We start from the raw sequence: 24,000 nt of genomic DNA, 5'->3' as shown, positions 1-24,000 counted from the left end.
GACGTGCACACACACACCTCTAGCCAGCATAATGTCAGATCATAAATGATGGAGCAAATATGCAAGTCATCTTCCCCTCAACATCAGATCACTGTCACTTCACCAGGCTACATGCTATTGATTAATATGGATCTAGATGTAGCTACACGCTATTGATTAATATGGATCTAGATGTAGCTACACGCTATAGATTCATATGGATTTGAAAGATATGCTTATGCCTAGATAAGTAGTGCGTTTTCTAAAGATAATGCAACAAGAGCCTAATGGTAGTTTTACATCCTCCCTGAGGTTCTCTGTCTCTGGATGTGACTGTGACCGGGCCAGTATGCTATTCAAAGCCAGCTGCTGGTTTGGCCACCAAGGCTACATGCTATTGATTAATATGGATCTAGATGTAGCTACACGCTATAGATTCATATGGATTATGCCTTGATAACTAGTACGTTTTCTGGCCACCACAGAAGGCCTGAGGTGTACTGGAAATATATTGTGAAGGGTGGAAGGGTGGAAGGGTGTGGTTGCCAGTGTTGTACGTGAACGCGTTCATTGAACGAAAGTTCATGAACTCGTTCATAATTTTGGTGAACGGGAACTGAACGTACTATATTACTGCCTGATGAACGATACTGTGAACGCGCTCATTCTGGTGTCTGTGAGCGGCACGTTCACTCTTTTTAATTTCGTTCAATAAGGTGCCAGATTTCTAGAGACTTCCAGGCGAAAAATACACGTTAACAGTCCTGTATCCAATTGCTGCGTGTGCTTTCTTCTACTGTCTATGCCTGGCAAGAGTGAGAGCGCCAAAGTTGCGTAGAGGCCGAGAGCGGTATTGCAGACATATAGAGATTTTGAAAAATTGTAGCTTGCAACATATTGAAAAAAATAACTGAACTAGTTCATTTTTTGGAGCTGTGAACTTAGTTGAACATTTTGAATTATGACCTATGAACTGAAGTAGTTCATTTAAAAAAATTGTGAACTATGAACCGAACTAGTAAAATTTGTGAACTATGAAGAAGAAAGAAGAAGAAGAAAGTGAACTTTTCCAACAATGGTGGGTGCCCTTACACTGGTAGATGTGTAGAAACGACTCATTGAGTTTCTCAGAGAACACTGGTTCCGGAAGGTCCCGGAAGTAGTGCTTCACCATGTCTGCCACGTCAAATGCTGATTGGCCTTCGAAGGAGACTCCTTCCGGATCAGCCTCTACCATATCCCGGAGGCTTTGGATTCGGGATTTAACGCCAGGCTTCCGGAAAAGTCCAACCTGAGAAAGAAAGGTTCCATTAGTGTGTGTAAGCTAAGGTTCCATATGTTCCATGTGTGTGTATGTGTGTGTGTGTGTGTGTGTGTCTCTGTGTGTGTGTGTGTGTGTGTGTGTGTGTGTGTGTGTGTGTGTGTGTGTGTGTGTGTATGTGTGTGTGTGTGTGTGTGTGCATGTGTGTTTAGGAACTGTGCCACTATAAGAGGCTATAGTTACACGAAAACGACATTGTACACAAATGGTCAAAGTGGAATACACACATTAAGACAGCACATTTTAAAAAGAACAATCCTTTTACAAAACTGAAGCCCTACAAAAAAGTCTCTCAAACTTACAAAAGTCAGACACAACATAAGCCCACACACACACACACACACACACACACACACACACACACACACACACACACACACACACACACACACACACACACACACACACACACACACACACACACACACACAACACACTGTGCTGTTGCTCTAATCCAGCATTATAGTTCAGTGTTAAAGTGGTGTAATAACTCATCTTGACGCGGTAGGGAACACAGCGTAGCTTAATTAGCCCTTACACACACCCCTAACCCTGACCTCCAGCTCCCTGGGATTATTAAGGTCAAAGGGCACGCCAGGGAGATGAAGTTACTATCAGTGCTCTACCTGACACAACACATTTAACAAACCACTACAACACTTTAGCTGCACCAAGTTGTAGATGTGAATTATGTCCCTCCTCACCACCTTTACGTACTAGAACTAGAGAGGGAGGGTATTATGTCAAACTGGACAACAGCTTTGGGGGTGATTACCTTAATGGTGAAAAGTATCCACATAGTGTGTTTCTACACACAGCACACACGCAGCACACACACAGTGTGTTTCTACACACAGCACACACACAGTGTGTTTCTACACACAGCACACACATAGTGTATTTCTACACACAGCACACACAAAGTGTGTTTCTACACACAGCACACACACAGTGTATTTCTACACACAGCACACACAAACCACACTAGAAGCACTTTTGTGTGGCTTTTAAAAAGAAAAACTTTTTTAACGGACCGCATTGGAATATTTTTTTTTTCTTTTTTAAGTTGACTCTACAACTGTGAACTCTACAACTCAATGGAAGTAATGAATCTAGAGTTAATATATACATTCAGATCTAAAGAGAAGACAGAAAGACCTGGAGCTTGAACATTGAACACCTTACCTGGTCGAAGCCCTGGGTCTTCAGGTACTGCATGGCTCGGAGAATGCAGGGGGGCAGCGGGGTGTTGAATGTCCGAGCGCTCTGCCGCAGGGGAACCCCGAACACCTTACGGTTCTTCTGCTGGGGCTTCTTCTGGGTCCGCGGCACGTTTGGGCCGGTCCTGAAAACACAGAAGGGTCAAGGGTTACGCCTGGAACGGGGCCCGCCTCCTCCCAATCGGATACACATGCAAACAGACTCCGACCTTGATCCCCATGCCCTTCCCATGACTGTTTGACGACTCATTCCCCCCCAGTCATTTACACAGGAGCCTGATCTCTCCAGCTGTTTACACAGGAGCGTTATCTTGTACGCTTGATAGGGCAGGCCAGAGGCGTTACCAAGATGGCTTCCGGGTGGCGAGACTTTGGCCCTTAAGGAGTCCCCCTAACTGGATGACACAGCCAACAGCCCCTCTAGTCATGTTAATGAATGAATTTGCCGCATGCATTAAAGCTTGTTGTCCCTCTAAAGCATTGGAGTCTGAATAAGTGCGCACACAAACACACACCACACACACACACACACACACACACACACACACACACACACACACACACACACACACACACACACACACACACACACACACACACACACACACACACACACAGACAAACAGCCCCCAGGCTATCTCTTGTGTGTTAGTTTTGACAAATAGCAGCAGCATCTTCTCTCGCCCTCCGCAAAACACATTCATTTTTAATGGGATGTAATTAGACTAAATGTAAGGGTGGGATTACAGACTATATGATGATTCACTGGCTGCACTGGACCCTAGGACCTGCCTGCTCTGCAGAGGCTTTGTGTGTGTGTGTGTGTGTGTGTGTGTGTGTGTGTGTGCACGGCTTAGAGGGATATAGAGAAGGAAAACAATGAAACAATTAACACTCCAGCTATGCAGTCTCACTATCTCCACGTGTGTGTGTGTGTGTGTGTGTGTGTGTGTGTGCGTGCGTGCGTGCGTGCGTGCGTGCGTCCGTGCGTGTGTGTGTATGTGTGTGTGTGTGTGTTTTGACTGCAGTCTGCCTACACAATTTGTTTTCTCCACCGCTAGCGTTTGAATGGAGTGATGTGGCTCTGGCCACAAGCTGTGCTTTGGAGAAGGAAATGTATGCTGTTTTAAGCCGTCGCACTCTTTTTTCCGTAATGCTGTGTGCATCGCTGTTCTGAAACTCCTGAGCTAAACTTCAGAAGTTTAGTACAGAGTGAGAAGTTTATCATGAGTCTTTCTGACTCTCATAGACATATGTACACACATAATCTACACAGACAGACACACATGCATACTACACCTCTTCACACACACACACACGCACACACACACGCACACACACACACACACACATACCCATGCACACACCCACATACACACACACACACACATACATACCCATGCAAACACACACCCACACCCACACCCCCACACACACACATAATCTACACAGACAGACACACATGCATACTACACCTCTTCACACACACACACACACACACACACACACACACACACACACATATACACACACATATACACACACATATACACACACATACACACACACACACACACACACACACACACACACACACTCTCTCTCTCTCAAACACACACACACACAGTGTGGTTCCTGTTGACGGAGCGAGCCTCCATCAGCAGCTCATTCTCCTCCTGCGCCTCCACTCTCAGCGTCAGACTGGGCTGCTCAACTCAACCCCCTGTGAAGGCAGCTCATTCCATTAGCGTAATGGCCCTCCACTGGCCACTGGCTGGGCCTGTGTGTGTGTGTGTGTGTGTGTGTGTGTGTGTGTGTGTGTGGGTGTGGGTGTGTGTGTGTGTGTATGTGAGTGTGTGACGTGAGTGTGTCTGTGTGTGTGTGAGAGTGTTTATGTGTTTGTGTGAGAGTGTTTGTGTGTGTGTGATTGTGTGTGCATGTGTGTGTGTGATTGTGTGTGCATGTGTGTGTGTGAGTGTTTACGTGTATGTGTGTGTATAATTGTGTGTGCATGTGTGAGTGTGTGAGTGTTTATGTGTGTGTGTGAGAGTGAGAGTGTGTGAGTGTTTATGTGTATGTGTGAGAGTGTTTGTGTGTGTGTAATTGTGTGTGCATGTGTGAGTTTGTGAGTGCTTATGTGTATGTGTGTGAGAGTGAGAGTGTGTGAGTGTTTATGTGTATGTGTGAGAGTGTGTGTGTGTGTGTAATTGTGTGTGCATGTGTGTGTGTGTGAGTGTTTATGTGTGTGTGTGAGAGTGTGTGTGTGTGAGTGTTTATGTGTATGTGTGAGAGTGTTTGTGTGTGTGTAATTGTGTGTGCATGTGTGTGTGTGTGAGTGTTTATGTGTGTGTGTGAGAGTGTGTGTGTGTGTGTAATTGTGTGTGAGTGTTTATGTGTGTGTGTGAGAGTGTGTGTGTGTGTTGGCACGATGAGAAGACTATCGGCGCTCCGCCACCCCCTAAAAGTAATAAGCAGCCATTGATATTATTCATTCCAGAGAAGCGGGAGGTCAGGGTCGTGACGGGGACCTGCATGGTCGAGTGCAGATCAAATGTAAAATGGAGCTATTGAAGGGCCACTGAGTACGGCAGGAGTTGATCGATACAAGGGTCGGAGAGGAGGGGGGGGGGGGGGGGGGGGCTTGAGGGTGTGTGTTTGTGTGTGGGGGGAGGGGAGGGGGGGGATTTCTTTTGCTAGTTAGCCCGGTGGTTGTTAAAAACAAACTGCCCAATTATTCTCCCTCTCTGAAAAAAAAAAAGAAAGATGAAAGTCAATTACACCCTGCTGTAGCCCCCAGCAGCCAGTCTCGCTCCAGTTCGCAACACAAACAAGTAATGGCCAACACTTTATCAATGGGGCTTTGGGGAGCAAAGTTTTGAGCCGCCGCCTCGTTTCACCGCATAAGCAAAAGAAAACGCTCCGGAGGAAAGAACCAAAGGAAATAAAGAATAAAGTTAACGTCAAATAATCAATGTGGGCGGTAGGTCACAGGAAGACAGCTGAGGGCTGACCTGGGGGACAGTGTGTGTGTGTGTGTGTGTGTGTGTGTGTGTGTGTGTGTGTGTGACAATGGACCGCTGTTTGTTTCCTCTGAGAAATGTTTTCATGGCCTTCAACCACCAGCGGCAGAAGCAGCAGAAACAGAGACACACCTCGGAGCCCTGTCTGCCTTTGTCTTCTCTCTCCTGACATTAGTGGACAACTTTACTGGTTAGGGTTTCAGGCCGGAAACTGTAGGGTGGCCGGTTCAATCCCGACCAGTAGGAAAAATGTGGGCGGGGGAAGTGGTAGACCACTGCTCTCCCATGCCCACATCCACGGCTGAAGTGCCCTTGAGCAAGGCACCTAACCCCGTTCAATGCTCCCCGGGCGCCACCAATGGCAGCTCACTGCTCCGGGTTAGTGTGTAACCTCACTTCACTGTGTGTGTGTCACTTCCCTGGATGGGTTAAATGCAGAGGTGAATTTCAGAGTGTGTGTCTACACCACCTCTGCCATAGAGAGGACTTTCTTTCAACTGAAGCAGACAACTTATCCTGACTTTGCGTTTTTCTTTTTTTTACACATTTTTGTAAACCAGTACAGCATGTGTTTCACCAATACACACACTTTTTCCCAACATTACATACAGTATATCATTACTCTGTGTGTATGTGAATGTCTCTCAGTGTGTGAGCATATGTGTGTGTGTGGGAGCATATGAGTGTGTGTGTGTGTGCATGATTGGGCAGGTGAGCAGAGCTTGGATGCCTCATCTCAAACACACCACCTGATGCCCTGAGCACAGAACAAAGAGCGCCTCACAGACATCAAACATTTTCAAAAATAAAGAGCAGAAAAAAGAAAAGAAAAAGAAAAGAGGGATGCACAACAGGTAGAGAACAGAGTGTACCGGAGACGTCTGGTAGACTACAGGAGACGTCTGGTAGACTACAGAGTGTACAGGAGACGTCTGGTAGACTACAGAGTGTACAGGAGACGTCTGGTAGAGTACAGAGTGTACAGGAGACGTCTGGTAGACTACAGAGTGTACAGGAGACGTCTGGTAGAGAACAGAGTGTACAGGAGACGTCTGGTAGACTACAGAGTGTACAGGAGACGTCTGGTAGAGTACAGAGTGTACAGGAGACGTCTGGTAGAGTACAGAGTGTACAGGAGACGTCTGGTAGACTACAGAGTGTACAGGAGACGTCTGGTAGACTACAGATTGGAGAGAGACCTTGCTACACTAATGGTCTTCACACCAATCTAGAGAGGCTCTGACTCACCTTTCACAACACTGAACGTATAAATAAATAGGAATACATAAATAAACGAATAAAAAAAAAAACTAACTAACTCTGTTGTGTCTTGCAAGAGCGGCAAGGTTGCAGCAGAGCATAAATAATGAATGAGTCTAAACAACAGGCCCTTCACCAGACTTCTCTCCCTTGATGTTTTTCTGCCTTTCTTTTGACTCACTGGCTCCGTTCGAATCGGAGAAAATGCTATCTCGGAAGGGGGTTTAATATGACAGTGAGGAATCAAGGACCGTACGAAACTGATTAAACTCTCTTTCCTCTCTCCTGAGATGCCTTCGAACCGCAAACAGAGATGGCTGGCCAAACTCCATAGATGGCTGTATTTGTATATAAATGTCATTTGTTTCACATATTTTCGCTTAGATTTTTCAAGTTACTGCAAAATAGACACCGTAGCATCTGATAACACAGTTATTGTAACCAGCTTACGTTAGCTAGCGTAGCATTCTATTGTGTGTTGACGTCATACATTTCCATAAATGCTATCTAAGAAGGTAATTTAAAACCAAAATTCTAAGAAGATGCCTTCACTCAAAAGTTATGCTTTATGAGACACCTGTCTATTCCTGCAGCCAGCGAGGCAACGAAGCAGCAGCCTTCTGATTGGTCCGTTTCTGTACTCGTTCTCTCTGTGGCCTTCTGATTGGTACGTTTCTGTACTCGTTCTCTCTGTGGCCTTCTGATTGGTACGTTTCTGTACTCGTTCTCTCTGTGATTGGTGCATTTCTGTACTCGTTCTCTCTGTGATTGGTGCATTTCTGTACTCGTTCTCTCTGTGATTGGTGCATTTCTGTACTCGTTCTCTCTGCGATTGGTGCATTTCTGCACTCTTTCTCTCTGTGATTGGTGCATTTCTTTACTCGTTCTCTCCGTGATTGGTGCATTTCTGCACTGGTTCTCTCTGTGATTGGTGCATTTCTGTACTCGTTCTCTCTGTGATTGGTGCATTTCTGTACTCGTTCTCTCTGTGATTGGTGCATTTCTGTACTCGTTCTCTCTGTGATTGGTGCATTTCTGTACTCGTTCTCTCTGTGTGCTCTTACCAGATCCAGCCCTGCTTGCAGGAGGGGGAGAACCTGTCCATGAGGGCCGTGAGCCTGAGCAGGGAGAGGCGCTGCAGCCGGTTCATCTGGGCCGCCAACTGGCTCTCCACCCCCGAGCCAGGACTTAACGACGCCAGGGCCTGCTCCTCGCTCCACCAGTGGAGCTGCTGCTGACTAGGAGACACACACACACACACACACACACACACACACACAACAACAACAACACAGTTTCATGTGTGGTACAATGCTGGCTTTCTTTCCACCCTCAATGGCAAGTACATACAATTCTAGCTTTGGAGGAACTAAAGGAACTGAGACTAAAATCAACCCTTATGCAGTTTCTTGTGCAGGTAGAGAACAATGTAAGAAATCAAACAGATATGCGGGTTGGTCCATCACACACACGCACACACACACACACACACACACACACACACACACACACACACACACACACACACACAGCAGAAACACAAGTGGCTCTTACTGCACAGGCATTGTCCTCGACTCCTCTGTGTCCCCTCCGTCCCTCTCCGCGTCCTCCTCCGGCTCCTTCACCTCCAGATGGATGTCGCCGAGCGAGGGCGAGCTGGAGCGGTTGCTGAAGTCCGAGTCTCCGTCCTCGGACAGCTTCTCCGCCCAGCTGGACACCAGCTGCTGCAGGCTGTTGATGCGCTCCATCACGCCGTCCAGCGCGTGGAACACGTCGTCCTCTATGCTCGACCCCCGCACCTCCAGAGCCCCGCCCGCACCGACGGCGGCGGCGCAAGGCGGGGCGTCCGGCACGTTGTCATAGATACTGGCGCGGTGGTCGACGGCCGCCAGGGGGCTGCAGGGGGAGCTCTCGCCGCCACCACGGCAACGGCGGCCGTGGTAGCCGTGGAAACTGCCCGTCCTCCAGTTGACGGAGGTGTTGGGGTCTATGGGCAGGAGTGGAGCCAGGCCGTGGGAGAGGGCGGTGGGGAAAGTACCCGGTTTGTACCCCTCGGGGATCCGGAACAGCGTCTCCTCATGGAGGCGGAGCTGGTCCTGCTGATTGCGCTGGTTGTTCAGGTCCAGCTCACTCTTGCTTGTGGTCTCGCTCTGGTTCTGGTTCTGGTTCTGGTCTTGGCTCTGATCTTGGGTTTGGGTCCAGGGCTGCGCCCGCTTGTTCCCCCGCACACGGGCCACCGGGCTGGGGGTGCTGACCGTGCTCCCACTCTCTGAGGCACTGCTGCTGGAGGAGAAAGAGGAGGAGGAGGAGGAGGAGGAGGAAGAGGAGGAGGAAGCCGAGGAGCAGGACGCCCCGGGGCTCGGCGCTTTACCCTGGAGCTCTGCGATGTCCAAACAGTTCAGCTGCTTCAGGCGCTCCTGGGCCGCGCCCTCCTGCAGAACCGGGCCGCTGATCAGCAGCTTAGTCTGGCCCAGACTGGCGCTCCGCACTTGGGTCGACCGGGCCGGGCCTCGGACACGCAGACGCTCCATCCTCCGCAGCAGACCGGGGCCCTTCTTGCGTGGGGGCTTCTGGGAGAGGCTGGGGGGGTCCTCACTGCTGCAGCTCTGGGGGTCGTTGCCGGGGGAGAGGGACGGCGAGGGGGGGGCGCTGAAGGAGGTGTCGGGGGAGGTCGGCTTGGTGCAGGAGGAGGAGGAGCTCCGGCTGGGTTCCGCCTCCTCCGCCATCTTGAATCCGCCGGTTCTGCTGCCGTCGGCACAGTCGCTGTCGAGGCTGCTGGAGCTCCGGGTGGAGCACGTCTCCTGTCTGTCACCGCTGTCGTCACACGGACACGTCTTCCGACCCCGCAGCGGTCCCAAGCAGGGGCTGTCTGGGAGGGCCAGGAATTTCATGTCATCCTGACGGATCCACGAGCCGTTCTTGTGGTTGAAGGTCCATTTGGCGCTGATGGCACACGGCTCCTCATCCTCGGAGTCTTCGCTCTGAAACAACAGGGTGGAGTATTAGCCCTAATGATCTAGGAGCATCACTAAAGGAAGGCCAAATGAAGGAAACAGCAGAGGTGATCTGCATACCCGACCTGTCTTGAACTTGTCAGTTCTAGGCCTGTACTCACACGTACGCGTTGGAATGCGTTGAGCCGTCAACGTTGACGGAACCCCATTCACTTTGAATGGGGTGTCGTCATCCTTTGCCGAACTGAATTGTTGCTCGGTTCAGTTCAGCAAAGGATGACCTCACCCCATTCAAAGTGAATGGGTATCCGTCGCCCTTAACGGATCAATGCATTCCAACGCGTACGTGTGAGTCCAGCCAAGTGTACTCACAATTAGCTGAACCCACCTGAATTAGCTAATCAAGTGTGATTTGAGTGCTCCGGTGTTAATTAAGTATGCCTTTAAAATAGCGGCAGGTGGAAACGCAGGGAAGGGTGCTCCAGGAGCAAGAATGAGACTCACTGGTGTAGTGGAACCCATAGAGCACTATGGGAGCACTATGGGGCATCACATCAGCAGTCTGGTTTCTAAAATATGTCTGAAGATTTTGCTGAAAGCATTATGCTCTAGCACTTTATAGCTCAACACATTTAGTGAGTGGGTCTGCTGGTCTGTTTGTTGAGCTAAGCATTCTGAAATAGACGCGGAGACCTGCTCAGTGTTCATCGTACGGTTTATGTCACATTGGCCCATAAAAATACAGTCGCTTTTCCAATGCAAAGCTTTGGCTGAAGGTAATATAAAACAGATGGGTCTCTATGGTAGCAGATGTACATAAAGAGGCATCTATTAAACTCTCAAACTTGCCGACTACGCCACAGAATTTGGTTATATATAGCTTAGCAGACAATTTTGTAAGCACGTAAAACAGTTTTTGACTTGCTGACTTATGCCACCACATATCTTCATGTGACAGTTCAGTTGAGAGAGTGTGACCAAGATGTCTAGAGATCTAAAAAGGAGCGCATGTTTGTTTGTTTAAAAATAACTAAAAATGTTTTGCTACAGTCATGGGAATCAATTCCATTCATAAGCAGTAAGCAACGTTGGTATGATGTGCTGAGTTCATCTGAAAACATGCGTCTCGTCTCAGAAATAGGTTTCCTCTCATTAGTCTGTTTGTGCTACAGGCCCTTTGCAGTGTTGCGTGGTGTGGTGTGCTGCGGTGTGGGGGTGTGTGTGTGTGTGTGTGTGTGTGTGTGTGTGTGTGTGTGTGTGTGTGTGTGTGTGTGTGTGTGTGTGTGGGGTGTGGTGCGGTGTGATGAGGTGTGGTGTGCTGCGGTGTGATGTGGTGCGGAGGCTTCGCTGCCAAGTTTACGCTCACCCGTCTCTTCAATCGGCCCATCTCCTGATTCATCTCAACGCATTTGTTTAAGGTGATCAGCCGCCTGGGAAAAGTGCAAACGAATGGCAGTCAGACAAACAAACAATCAGCGGGGATGCCTACCCCGACAGCCCTCCTCTCGCAATTACCCGACGAGAGAGACGCACTCCATCAGAAGAGCAAGCACTGTGTAAGGTAATGGGAGAACACAATTTTGCTACCTGCAGAGGGAATCAATCGCGTCCTTATCCAGGAACGCGTGATCGTTCTTTGCCCAGTCTAAGTCGATGGGGAGACGGCAATCTGAAAGGTACACAAGCCAAGAGTCGGGCAACGATGTGACACTGTTTGTTGTCAGTTTAAATACATCTGCATGGAACGGTGCTCAGCAAGGCTTTGACACCAAATGTCAACAACGAATTTGCAAGAATTAATATTTACCTCTGAAGAGCTGCGCATACTGCGGAAACCCGGCAGCCTTCAGCCAATCGCAGGCCTGCTTGGCTTCAATCTCTAGCAGGAAGAAACAGATTCACAGATTCACTTGAATGGAACATCTTTTTGGCTTGAGCCATTCTAACAGACAGACATTATAGGAAGGCGCGTAACTACTCCACTTTAATTCAATTAGCTGTTAAAATTAACAACCAGAGATTTGTTTTTCTGGGAACACTTTTGTTACCTCTGCATGTTATTTATTTAACACCTCTTCCCTTTATTTACTGCCCCCCCCCCCCCCCCCCCCCCATTCAACATGTCTACCAACACCCACACATTCATATCCTGTGGATTATTAAACGCCCACCACCACCACTATACCCCAATCTCCTTCCAGAGTGATGATGACCGTGACATACTTGTCAAAAAACATAGCAAGTCTCATTCTCCACCTCGTTTCCCATATTCACAACATTGCAATTATTCTCCAGCCTTCCACAGCAACAGCAAAGGCATCGTTATCATTATAATGAACAATAATGGAGGAAAAAAAAAGGAAGAAAAAACAATGCATGGTTGCCAAGGACAGATGGTTGAGAGATGGAGTTCCTTTTGAAAAATCTCGTTGGCCAACCATAAACTAACTGTGGGGTGGCTGGAGCAGTGGAGGCTCCCTTGAGAGGCCAGGGGTCAATGGCAGACAGCTGCAGCTCGCTTCCAGGGAGCAGATGGTTCAGCTACGTAAACAGACCAGAGCTTTTCACATGCACACACACATACATACACACAAACAAACACTGCAACACATAACCACACACACACACACACACACACACACACACACACACACACACACACACACACACACACACACACACACACACACACACACAGAGAAATGCAGTGGGCACACACATATTGAGATACACACACATGCTTACAGAGACCAAGAAAGACTCATAGGATATATATAGAGAATTGCAATAGTTCAAAGACACACATGCACATTTCACAGACATTTCACGCACGCGCACACACACACACACACACACACACACACACACACACACACACACACACACATACACAGTTGATGGTCTGAGCTATTGAATCTGACAGATGATGCTTACAGGCCTGCCTTCCACACTTCTGAAAGGCTGCATGTACCAGGGGCCTTTCACTCACAAAACTTTCCTAACTAACTAATCTGTCTTTCCCAACTGAATCTTGCTTTCCTACCTAACCCTAACTTGCCTAACTAATCTGTCTTTCCGAACTGAATCTTACTTTCCTACCTAGCCCTAACATTCCTCACTAATCCTAACTTTCCTAACTAACCCTTACTTTCCTAACCAACCCTAACTTTCCTAACTAGTCTGACTTTCCGAACTGAATATTCATTTCCTAACACTAACATTCCTACCTAATCCTTACTAACCCTTACTTTCCTAACTAACCATAACTTTCCTAATTAACTTTCACCAACCCTAATTGTCCTAACTAACCCTAATGTTAATTGTCCCCCAGACAGCCCTCATTTGCAGTCATGATGTCACTAGTCGGCTGTTACCACACTCTCATTCACTTGCTGTCATTGTGGTATGTGCGATCTAACTCTCAACACATTCTACTTTCCATAGAGCACAAGGTGTGAATGTGTGTGTGTGTGGGGACGTGTGTCTGTGTGTGTATGTATGCCTGTTTTGGTGTGTGTGTGTGTGTGTGTATGCGTACACATTTGGTGTGTGCATGCGTGCATGTGTGTGTGCATGTGTGTGTGTGTGTGTGGGTGTGTGAATGGGCTTGAAGTTGTATGAGGACATAATAAGGGATTCATATTAACAGGAGGCACCACGTTGCATCAGTGTATTAGGTTGTGTGTGCAGTAATGCCTGTGGACCGGGTCTGACCCGCCCCTGCTGTGGAGCCTTTGAGTCTGTAGTAGAACACTGCCATTCTTCTCCCCCGCTGTCATGGGAACGTTACATAAGCTGCTGCGTGTCTCAGGGAACAGGAAAAGACACTTCCTCTTCCACAGGCCACCGGCTGCCTCGGAGGAGGCTACGCCTTCAAGGGTGGGGGTGGGGGGGATATGGGACTCTGATAACGGATCGGGAGTATGATTAAAGCCCCCCCCCTCCACACACACACACACACACACACACACACACACACACACACACACACACACACACACACATACAATTCCCTCCAGGAAGTGCGTGCCTCAGCTGAGGGAGGATTCAGGAAGTCGGCGAGCACTAGTAACGACCCTACGTGCTGTACAGAGTGTAAGAGATGGAGTAGATAGGTGCGTCGTGGTTTCAGCTTAAATAGACACACACACGCACACACTCCTCTCTCAGCCAGATCCGGGCCGCATGAGACCAATGCCCGGGCCGGAACCGGGCCTGACACTCAGCAGCCATCCTGCCGCTGATAACGAGCTCCCCGCGTCCCTGCAGCGTCTCTCCGCAGAAGCCTGAAGCCTCTGTCTGTCCTAAAGAGCAGCTCTGACATGTCAAAAGCATCCCCCTGCATGCACCTGAGGGAGGGCAAGCCAAACAGACATCTTGATTTTGGCTGACGAGCTCAATGGCCTTCACCTTGAGTGGGTCCCAGAGGGGCCCCGGTGGAAAAGCTTCTCTTTAGCAGCAGCCTGTGCTGTCAGAAGGGCTGAGGTGCACCGGGCACAACAAGATCCCGGAATAGCGCCGGACTCCGGATGTGGGCCAGGTCCGGACCAGAGCTGGGCCGGCTCAGTGATCTGGAACGCGTCCAACGTCAAGCTAGGTGAAGGTTGGACACTGTGCTGCCAAGAGGCAACAGGAGAGACAGAGAGACAGAAACACCCAAACGAGTCTTGGCCATCCATTAAGAATATCAGCAGCAGAGGAAGGATATAGAGAAATGTCGGCCCCGCAAATAGTCAAGTGATTGGCAAAACTTAAAATAACCTTTTTGGCACCTATTTCCATCCTTCCGAAGGAGATAGAGACACCCAAACTGGACTCAAAGTGAACGGGGAGTCTGGTTCCCAAGGGGCACTGTCAAGCTGCATATTTTGAATCCCTCAGCCTTCTCTTAACACAGCTTCTCTTACCCATTAAAGGCAATTTGACACGAGTGTCGGAAATCTCTCAAATGAAAATCACTTCAGAAATGCTATGCCCACTCCAGCCAGGGGTTTCTTGGGAATGTTTCTGAGAAAATCATTTAGTGAGTTATGTCTACACCATAGTGATTTTACACATTCCTTTGAGTGCAGCAGGCACTTTAGAACTTTTTGGCAGTAATTGTATAGAAGTGATATAAAAATGCACATGAACACACACTGAAATGGTCCTTCTGTAGTAGCGCATTGCCAGTTTGAGTCATGGGCCAAGATTACTGTGTAATCATGAAAGAAAAATGCAAATACTTCTTATCGCCCATCCATACTCATTCATTCCTTCCTTCCTTCCTTCTTTCATTCTCTCATTCATTCAGGCATTGTTACACAGAGGACCTGCTGTGAGCTGAAATCCTATAATATATGTCATGACTGGGAAAACAGAAGGCTGACAGAGAGAAAGTAAGCACGAAGGAGGGCCCTCTATATGACAGCACCACCCCCAGAGAAAGGGCTAACAGCGACCTCATGAAGCCCCTAACAGGATTTATGGGCAGCAGATGGCATTAAAGTGGGTGTGTGAGGGAGCATTGTGGGCTGCTTCAGTGAGCTAACTTTACCCTTTTACCGGGGCACTTTTGAACATTCTAATAACAGAATGCGTTCATCAACAATGGAAGATTCTAAAATGATATGTTCCATTCAGATATTCTTTAGTTTATGCTACAACATTCTAAACCCACCGGTGTGACAGAACCTGCAGAACGCTTAATGTCTTTGGAAGGCCCTGGCCCATATCTGCCAGAATCCGCTCCAAAAGCCAGCTGCCCCCTGACCTCTCCTCTCCCTCTCTGCAAGCTGTGTTTATATCTGCCCTGCCTTGGCAGTGTGCAGAGGCCCCTCTCAGGCCAATCCGCAGCCTTGTGAGATCAGCAATTTGGCGGCCCGCTCGGCTCTGGCAGGTATGGCTGGCTGGCAAGTATGAGGTCACAGGTCTAATTACTCACCCCCTCTGTTGTGAGGGGTTGCTAACAACAACCCAGCGCTGGATGCCCTCCGCCAGGGCAAATGGAAAGTGATTTTGTCATGGCTTTATGCTGGGCCTCCAGAGTAAGGGCTGAGGTCACCCAGGCTCCTATTTCGAAAATCCAACTAATCCGGCTTTGAATCAGCAATGGCGACTATCTCGGGCAGTGATTTTGAAGTGGTGTTTAGATTTTGTGCTGAAGATTGTAGCCGCTAGTCCTTCAAAGTCAAGGACGGTGCTGACAGTGGTACAGGAGGTAAATAAGTCGTTTAGTAATCAGAAGGTTGCTAGTTCGAATCCCTTTCGAAGCGTTCGAAGACACTGAACCCCTAATTGCTCCTGATGTGCAGTGTGCCATCAGTGTAAATGTAAAATGTGTATACATCCTTGTAAGTCGCTTTGGATAAAAGCGTCTGCTAAATGACTACATGAAATGAGTCCCTTGCTGGGTGGTTAGAGTAGCAAATGTATACTAACAACTTCTGAATAATTTCATCTGAATTAGAACTTTGAGTAGTATAGACCAGTGGCAGAAAAGAACTTTAAAATATGCGGAATTTCAGAATGAGTCCGTATTGTAATAGTGGAACACCGTTCTTGCAAGAACAAATGCCAGTTTGAAAGGGGTATCAGCAGGTGCCTTCACCAAACCAATCTCACAAACGGACATCAAACTCTCTGCTTACTATTCATCCCCAACCCAATCTAATTGAAACATTTAATTACTTCATTCCAAAGCTTGTTTGGAATTCTCAACTCAATTAATTTGGAATGATAAATGTGCAAGACCAAAGAGAGGCCAATAAACTAACAATAGCAGAAAAACTCTTTAACATAATTATCAGTCCTTTTTCCGATAACGGCAAATGACCATTTGTAGTCTAATTAACAGCACCTTTCTACCTCTACATGAGAAACTCCAGCAAGAGCGACATCTATTTAATACCTTTCATTGTTATCTGACTTGCATGAACTTGCCACAGCATCAAGAACATATGGACACACAATAGGACTCCGTTAACTTCTGTAAACCTAATAAAATCTGTTACTTACTTGTTATTAACATTCTGTGGCTGCTCTAGGAAGAGTAGAGTAGAGAAGTTGAAAAAAATAACTTTGAAGACAAAAATATAGAAAACAAATAAATAAATCGTAAGTAATCACATGGAGGCAGGTAGGTCAACCTGTCACGAGCACTGAGATGGAGGCATGTCAGACTCCCTGTGTGTATGGGACAGAGTTCAAAGCATCCCACTGACATGAGTTTAGAGAGAACCCTCCTCTCCTCTCCTCTTTGCAGGTCATACCAACTGGCCCTGAATTCTCCCACAGAGGGGGGTGGGGCCCAAAAGAAGTAGAGGAGAAGAATACTGGTCAGGGTTGACAACCACACACATGACAAAACACACTTTCAGACACGGGCCAGGGTTGCCAAATACACACGACAAAACACACATTCAGACTCAGACACAGATCAGTCAGGATCTCTGTCTGCGGCGAGTCACAGGAAGTTTACTAAATGTTAGGAATTCCCTGAACTAGGCCATCCAGAAGGTCTGTCGCTCCCCCCCTAAAAGCATGAATGGTTTGCCCCGGTGGAGGCTGACTTATGGCTGTGCTTTTGGATGACTCCAGTGACCACACATCTGGGCTCTCCAGACGTATGACTCCAATGACCACACATCTGGCCTGAGGGCAACAGTCCCGCCTCATTCTTTTACTCTGACACACACTGTACACTGTAAAAAAACAACCTAATTTTACAGTTAATAACTCTTTTTTTACTTACATTTTTACAGTGGTTTTCTGTTTTATGAAATTGTATACAAAACTACGTATAATAATGGAGGTTAACTATAAATTAAAAACACGACTGCTATTTTAAGGATAATGCCAATAATGACAAATTACATGGATTTCTATTTTTTTTACAGAAAATAACTGTATTATTTATACATAATTTTTCCATTTTTCTAAAATACATGCAAATGTAAATAAAATTACACTGATAATCTGAAATTAAATATGTAGCTCATTATATTAAGGTTTATGTACATACTAACAATTTATCATGTTTCTATGTAAATTTACAGTGAATTCCTCAAAAATTCAGCAAACCCATTTTCATTAACCTGTTAGAACCTTGATGTTTTTTGGCAAATTCTACCTAAAATTCCATGCCCAAATGTAAAGGCCTACTTTTGAGTCTTAAGTATAGTATGATGGCAAATTTCAATTTGATGTTACAAAAGTGCCCCTCAAGCTATGATAAAATACCTTTAGAGTACCATATATGTTATCTCAAATTTTAGAAAGATGTTGATAACCTTCCCAAAATATAGGCGCCCACTAATTCTTTTTCCTTTTGCATCTAGATTACTGTGGATTTAAGTGGGAAAATGAATTGAAATGGCCAGTTATGTCATAAAATTGTGTGCCCCCAAGGGTATGCCATCACCTGAACAAATGGAACTGATATCTCATCCCAATCAAAAGTTAGAAGATAAATAATCGGTGATCTCTCCATATACTCTTCCGTGACTTTTGCTGCTTTCTGATTCTACCAGACTCTATTTCAATCTTCTCGTCATCCAACGGTTGAAGCTCTTTCAATGCTGCTGTTACCCCATAAAAACAATCTTTTTGGGGGCTGATTCACTGTTTTATTTTTAGAAGCCATGATGATGTAGAATAAATGTGTTTCGTTGTACAACTGCATTTCGTTATAGAACTGTCTAAAACTTGCGTGGCTAAACGGCAAAACAAATGCACGTGAATTACTGATTACATCCCACCTTCTCTGTTGTGCACTCGGATATCTTTGCATCTCATTGGTCTACAGTCATGATTGACACATGTGTGGACCAGTCAAGGAAAGTATTAGTTTATGTTTTTCACGCACAGACTTAGCAGAGTTTACCATAGCAACCATGGACATATGATAGCAACAAAATAGTCTTGGGTGCGCGCATTGTGTCAGACTGACAGGTCAGTCAACCTATGATATTAGTTACAGGTTCCCGTATCTTGCTGGCTGATTGGGTTATCCTGATAAGATAAGACTCTGTAAAAGGTCGGGATAGCCTTCACGCTTAGAGCAAGATGTTACTCATAAGAGGACTCAGGAGGTTGAAGATGTTAGAAAGATGGGTATTTTTATTAACCCAAATAAGGCACAAAGGCAGTTAAAACACTGACAATACTAAATCAATATAAAAAATACAGTTTTCACTAAGGACAAATGCATGAAGCCACCAACAAATAAGCAATTCACATAAGACCACATGTATAAAAAGGACCATTAACTGGTCAGTGAGAGTCCTTATTAAACACGATCACTCTCACTACGAAACAAAACAAAAGCAAATAAAAGGACCAAGGTAACTAGCCCATCGTGAGAGCTCCAAGGACTTACGTCCTATTAAACTGGCAACTTTCCTGAACAAAGAACAAAGGTAAGTTTAAGTAGCCTTGACAAGCACCTTGAATTGGCTCATACCAATCATTGATTTCAGGTGTGTCAATCAGCAAGGCACCAACACCTGTGGCTCACAGCAGCCATACCTAAACAATCAAACTCCCAATCAACTAGGAAACACAGACTACACATGGTAGCAATTAGGCTTGGTGCCGGCATAGCCGACACATAATAAAGCAGCCAAATCTCATTAAACATAAACTCCATATATTGCGCCATCTTCACAACACAAACTTAGACACTAAACACCGGTTGACAAACGGTATGAAATATGACAATATGATTATTGTTAAACTAAATAAACAGAAAATTTCAGAGACAAGACATTGAATGTGTGCTGATTTTAACTGAACAAAGACATGAACATCAAACATGTAACACACACACACACCAAAACACCTTCACCCAGTCCACAAAAGCAGCAGCCTACAGGCTGCAGTGGTGGGTCACACAGGTGCCCCGTCACAGACTCACTTTATTCATTCGGTTAAAATCAAGCCACCCCTGAACTAAACACCACTATACATATTTGGGACCCATTCTAACGGCATCGGCAAGCCTGGTCTAGTCACACAAGAGCATTGTCCAAATTCCCTAATGCTGAATGGGCACTAAATCCAACAGACCCACTCCAAAATCTTGTGGAAAGACTTCCTATAAGAGAGGCAACTGTTATAGAGTAGTTTTGGAATGAGATGTGCGTGAAACTCATATATGTGTGATGATCAGGTGTCCCAATACTTTTGACCTGACCTAACCTTGGATCTGGCTGGCCCAGAGCAATGCAGAACAATAAAGACGAGACAAGGGGGAAATTACTTTGCAATGGACTGACTCACTCCATGTAGTTTAATATGAGTCTGAAGTCAAATGTTTTAACTTTTGTGGGTAGAGGCTATTGTGATGTTCCTGCTGAGCTCCGCTCCGGCCACGCCCCCTTCAATCACACAAGCACATACACCTGTTTCACTCTCACTCATGCTCTCAGCTGCATGTCATCAGTATCATTCACCATCCCAGCTGCACTGCATTCAGGTCCCAAATCACATGATCACACACACCTGATTCACTCCTATATATAACCTGCACTCCCCTCACTCCGTGTTTGGTCTTGTCGCTACAAGGGTGAAACCTTTGCCCAAGTCTTCTAGCTCTGTGGCCCACTCTACGTCCCTGGGATTCCGCCTTCCGGCCACCGGCAACTACAACCCCATTGTCAGCTGGCTTCCAGCCCAGCAAGCTCTCTGTCCGTGGGCGTCCAGCCCCGCAAGCTCCCTGTCTGCTGGCTTCCGAGTCAGCCATTTCGGTGCCGGCAGACTTTTAGGACTGCATTATCCAGAGTGCCGTGCATACGGCACCGGGAGTAATGTGACTGTCTTGTCCGGCCTGTAGCCGTGTACCTCTGTTCTTTGCCCTTGCGCACAGTAGCCAGAGTGAGACTCTGTGCGATCTTTAGTTCATGTTCCTAGATCTTTGTGTTAGAACTCTGTCTGTTAACCCTTTCGTTGATTTGTATACTCTGTTTGTGTCCTGTTCCCCGTCTGTACTCCATCAATAAACTCTGCATCACCTGAAACTCTTCAATCACAAACCCTTCAAGTCAATGTTTGAAATAAATGTCTTCCAAAATAAAACCATCATTTTACAATCTTGAGCATGTGTCAGCACTTTATTGAATGTGTTTGATCATAAAAATGTAGGAGCAATCTGGAAAATGACAGTTTCTCTGCTAAATGTGAATTGCCGTCACTTAATTGAAGGTGTTTCATTGTAATAAATGAGGGAAAATCTGTAAAATACCAGTGTTTCTCTGCAAAACTGCTAGGGCTGCCACTTTATTGAAGGTGTTTAATCTTAATTAAAGAAGCCTGACTTAATGAATGGTGTTTGCTCGTTATAAATTAGGAAGAATCTGTAAAATAACAGTATTTTTTGCTGAACTTGTAGTACTGTCACTTTATTGAAAGTGTTCGATATTAATAATAAAACAATCTGTAAAATAACAGTTTTTCTCTGCTGAACTGTTAGGGCTGCCACTTTATTGAAGATTTTTAATCTTAATTAAAGAAGCCTGACTTAATGAATGGTGTTTGTTCGTAATAAATTAGGAAGAATCTGTAAAATAACAGCATTTTTTGCTAAACTTGTAGTACTGTCACCTTATTGAAAGTGTTCGATATTAATAATAGATACAAAAATCTGTAAAATAACAGTTTTTCTCTGCTGAACTGTTAGGGCTGCCACTTTATTGAAGGTTTTTAATCTTAAATATCGAGGAAAACATTGTAAAATAACAGTGTTTCTCTGCTATACTTTTAGTACCCTAACTTAATAAAAGGTGTTTGCTCGTAATAAATTAGGAAGAATCTGTACAATAACAGTTTTTCTCTGCTAAACTGTTAGGGCTGTAACTTTATTAATGGTGTTTGATTGTATTAATTGAGGAAAAATCTATAAAAAAAACAGTTTTTCTCTGCAAATCCTTAAATGGAAATATCTGTAAATATAGGGTTTTTGCACTTTATTTGAATTAGGATGTTTTACTTTAATTTTGCGGTTTTTGTTTGGCAGCCGTAGCTGCCAGTAATTTACTGTTTTTTTACAGATTTTTTTTTTACAGTGTAGGCCTACTCTAAGGCTAGGATCAGGCACACACACACACACACACACACACACACACACACACACACACACACACACACACACACACACACACACACACACACACACACACACACACACACACACACACACACACATACACACACAAACACACACACACACACACATACACACACACACACACACACACACACACACACACACATACAGTATATATATGTACATACAAACACATACACACTTTCTCTGTAGGGCTATCCTGTTCAGTCCTCCACACATCACATACACTCTTACAGCCAGGGAAATGTCAGTACAGGCAGAGTCAGTATACTGCTACACTATACTAGTAAGAATAAGCGCAGTATACTGGCTCTGGCGGTATTGTAGTGAGTGCAGTAGCAGTATACTGACTCCGGTGGTAGTGAGTGCAGTAGCAGTATACTGACTCTGGCTGGCGGTATGGTAGTGAGTGTAGTAGCAGAATACTGGCTCTGGCGGTAGTGAGTGCAGTAGCAGCACACTGACTCCGGTGGTAGTGAGTGCAGTAGCAGCACACTGACTCCGGTGGTAGTGAGTGCAGTAGCAGTATACTGGCTCTGGCTGGCGGTATGCTAGTGAGTGTAGGAGCAGTATACTGGCTCTGGCGGTATGGTCGTGAGTGGATTATTTGAATGCCTGGCGCTTTTCATGCGTCACTCACTGAGACACAACAGGTGAGAGTTTTTGTGTGCGTGTGTGAGTCTCTGTGTGTTAATCTCTGGATGAAAGTGGCACTCTCAACTTTCCGCTCTTAATAGTCTCCCTTGAATGCCTCTGGATTCCTCTCAGACCTGGCGCGTGTCAGCTGTGTTATGACAATGAAACGCTAGCGGAGTCAAATTAGCCTGTTGGATGCACACGGAGCCACAGGCTGAGATGGCTTCTCACCAGCTGGGCTTTCAGGACCTGGCCCGACCTCTGTCATTTCTCCTCAGATCTGCTGGCTTAAAATGCTGCTTCTATTTGGCTTGTGTGTGTGTTTTGAACATGGTGCTTGTCAGGAATGTGGTTATGGCTAGCTGCTGGTTTAATGTCATCCCAGAGAGTGGCTACTTCTTTCAGTGGCCCCAGTCCGCTCTGACTCAGGGGTCAGTGTAAATCTGGGCCAAATACACTCCAAAGTTGTCTCTGCTCTCTGAGAAACTCACAGTGTTCGTCATGCCAACACTCCAAAGGTCATAGGTTCAAGTCCCCCCCCCCCCCCCCCGGGGAACTCAAACACTGACAAATAAATGTGTGTTTTCTCTGATTCACAAATCGCGTTGGATGAAAGTGCCTGCTGAACGAATTAATGTGTAGAACTGTGAAACAGCCAGAAGCGTCAACACCCACTGCTGTTTCCTCCAATGCGCCACGTCAACTGGCCTTCAACATCCTTGAAATGTCTTTTTGGGTTTTAACACTACAGCTCTTTAACATGCTCTGCTCTAGTGGAGAGGGTTTACAAGCACACGCACATCTCTTTGTAAGTCTCGCGCACGTCGACGACGGCCTGAAGGATTTTAGACCTTCTTTCTGCTGACGTGTTTGTTTATTTTTCATGAGGCGCTCGTGGTGAATAATTCAAGTTAAAACCCCGGGCGTTTCTTCTGTTGTGTTTCCCTGGAAGTCTCTGAACTATAGGGTCGAGTTCTCCGTGTAGACCTGTGCAGACGCACGGCACGCGGTCCGTTCTGTTTGCCCTGTGCTGCTCGGAGCCCTGCGGTTGGATCTGAGACCCGTGGATGCTGTTCTGCTCTCATCACCGACGAGCGTGCGGACGCAGCCTAATCCCTATTGTTGCTGTTGTTGTCTCCGAACGGCGCCGGTCTTCTCCACGCTCCCGTAACTTCTCAAATCCGAGCTCAGGGCTCTGTGGAAAAACCTGTGATTACATTTTAAAGGGCCCCAGTGCCCAGATCCTCTCTAACACTCTTCACGCTGACATCCAGATTCAGCACACACACACACACACACACACACACACACACACACACACACACACACACACACACACACACACACACATACACACACACGCTTCAAGCTGACATCTACAAGTCCGTTTGAGCCTCCACTCAGCGCTGCCATGTTGAAGAGAAACAGCATTACCTCAGCACACGTTTGCCAACAACTTTGTGTTTTTTTTTTTTACTGTATTTTTTTTCCATCTGAGCTCCATCCT

At 46.3% G+C, this 24,000-nt stretch overlaps 1 protein-coding gene across 1 annotated transcript in view; it reads right to left on the bottom strand.

The window, feature by feature from the left end:
• LOC308366265 (rho GTPase-activating protein 7) overlaps positions 1–24,000 on the bottom strand; it is a gene marked incomplete at its 5' end in the record, with an annotated part of 94,967 nt that overhangs the window by 14,095 nt on the left and 56,872 nt on the right. Inside the window, 7 exons of the mRNA XM_080839906.1 lie at positions 1,072–1,270; positions 2,486–2,645; positions 7,865–8,038; positions 8,355–9,781; positions 11,121–11,184; positions 11,342–11,423; positions 11,562–11,633. Of these exons, the coding sequence (XP_080696032.1) occupies positions 1,072–1,270; positions 2,486–2,645; positions 7,865–8,038; positions 8,355–9,781; positions 11,121–11,184; positions 11,342–11,423; positions 11,562–11,633 (2,178 nt within the window). The remainder of the gene's footprint in view (positions 1–1,071; positions 1,271–2,485; positions 2,646–7,864; positions 8,039–8,354; positions 9,782–11,120; positions 11,185–11,341; positions 11,424–11,561; positions 11,634–24,000) is intronic.

This window comes from Sprattus sprattus (assembly GCF_963457725.1).
Source record: "Sprattus sprattus genome assembly, chromosome: 1".
Taxonomy (NCBI): domain Eukaryota; kingdom Metazoa; phylum Chordata; class Actinopteri; order Clupeiformes; family Clupeidae; genus Sprattus; species Sprattus sprattus.
This window is presented reverse-complemented; position numbering and strand designations above follow the sequence as displayed.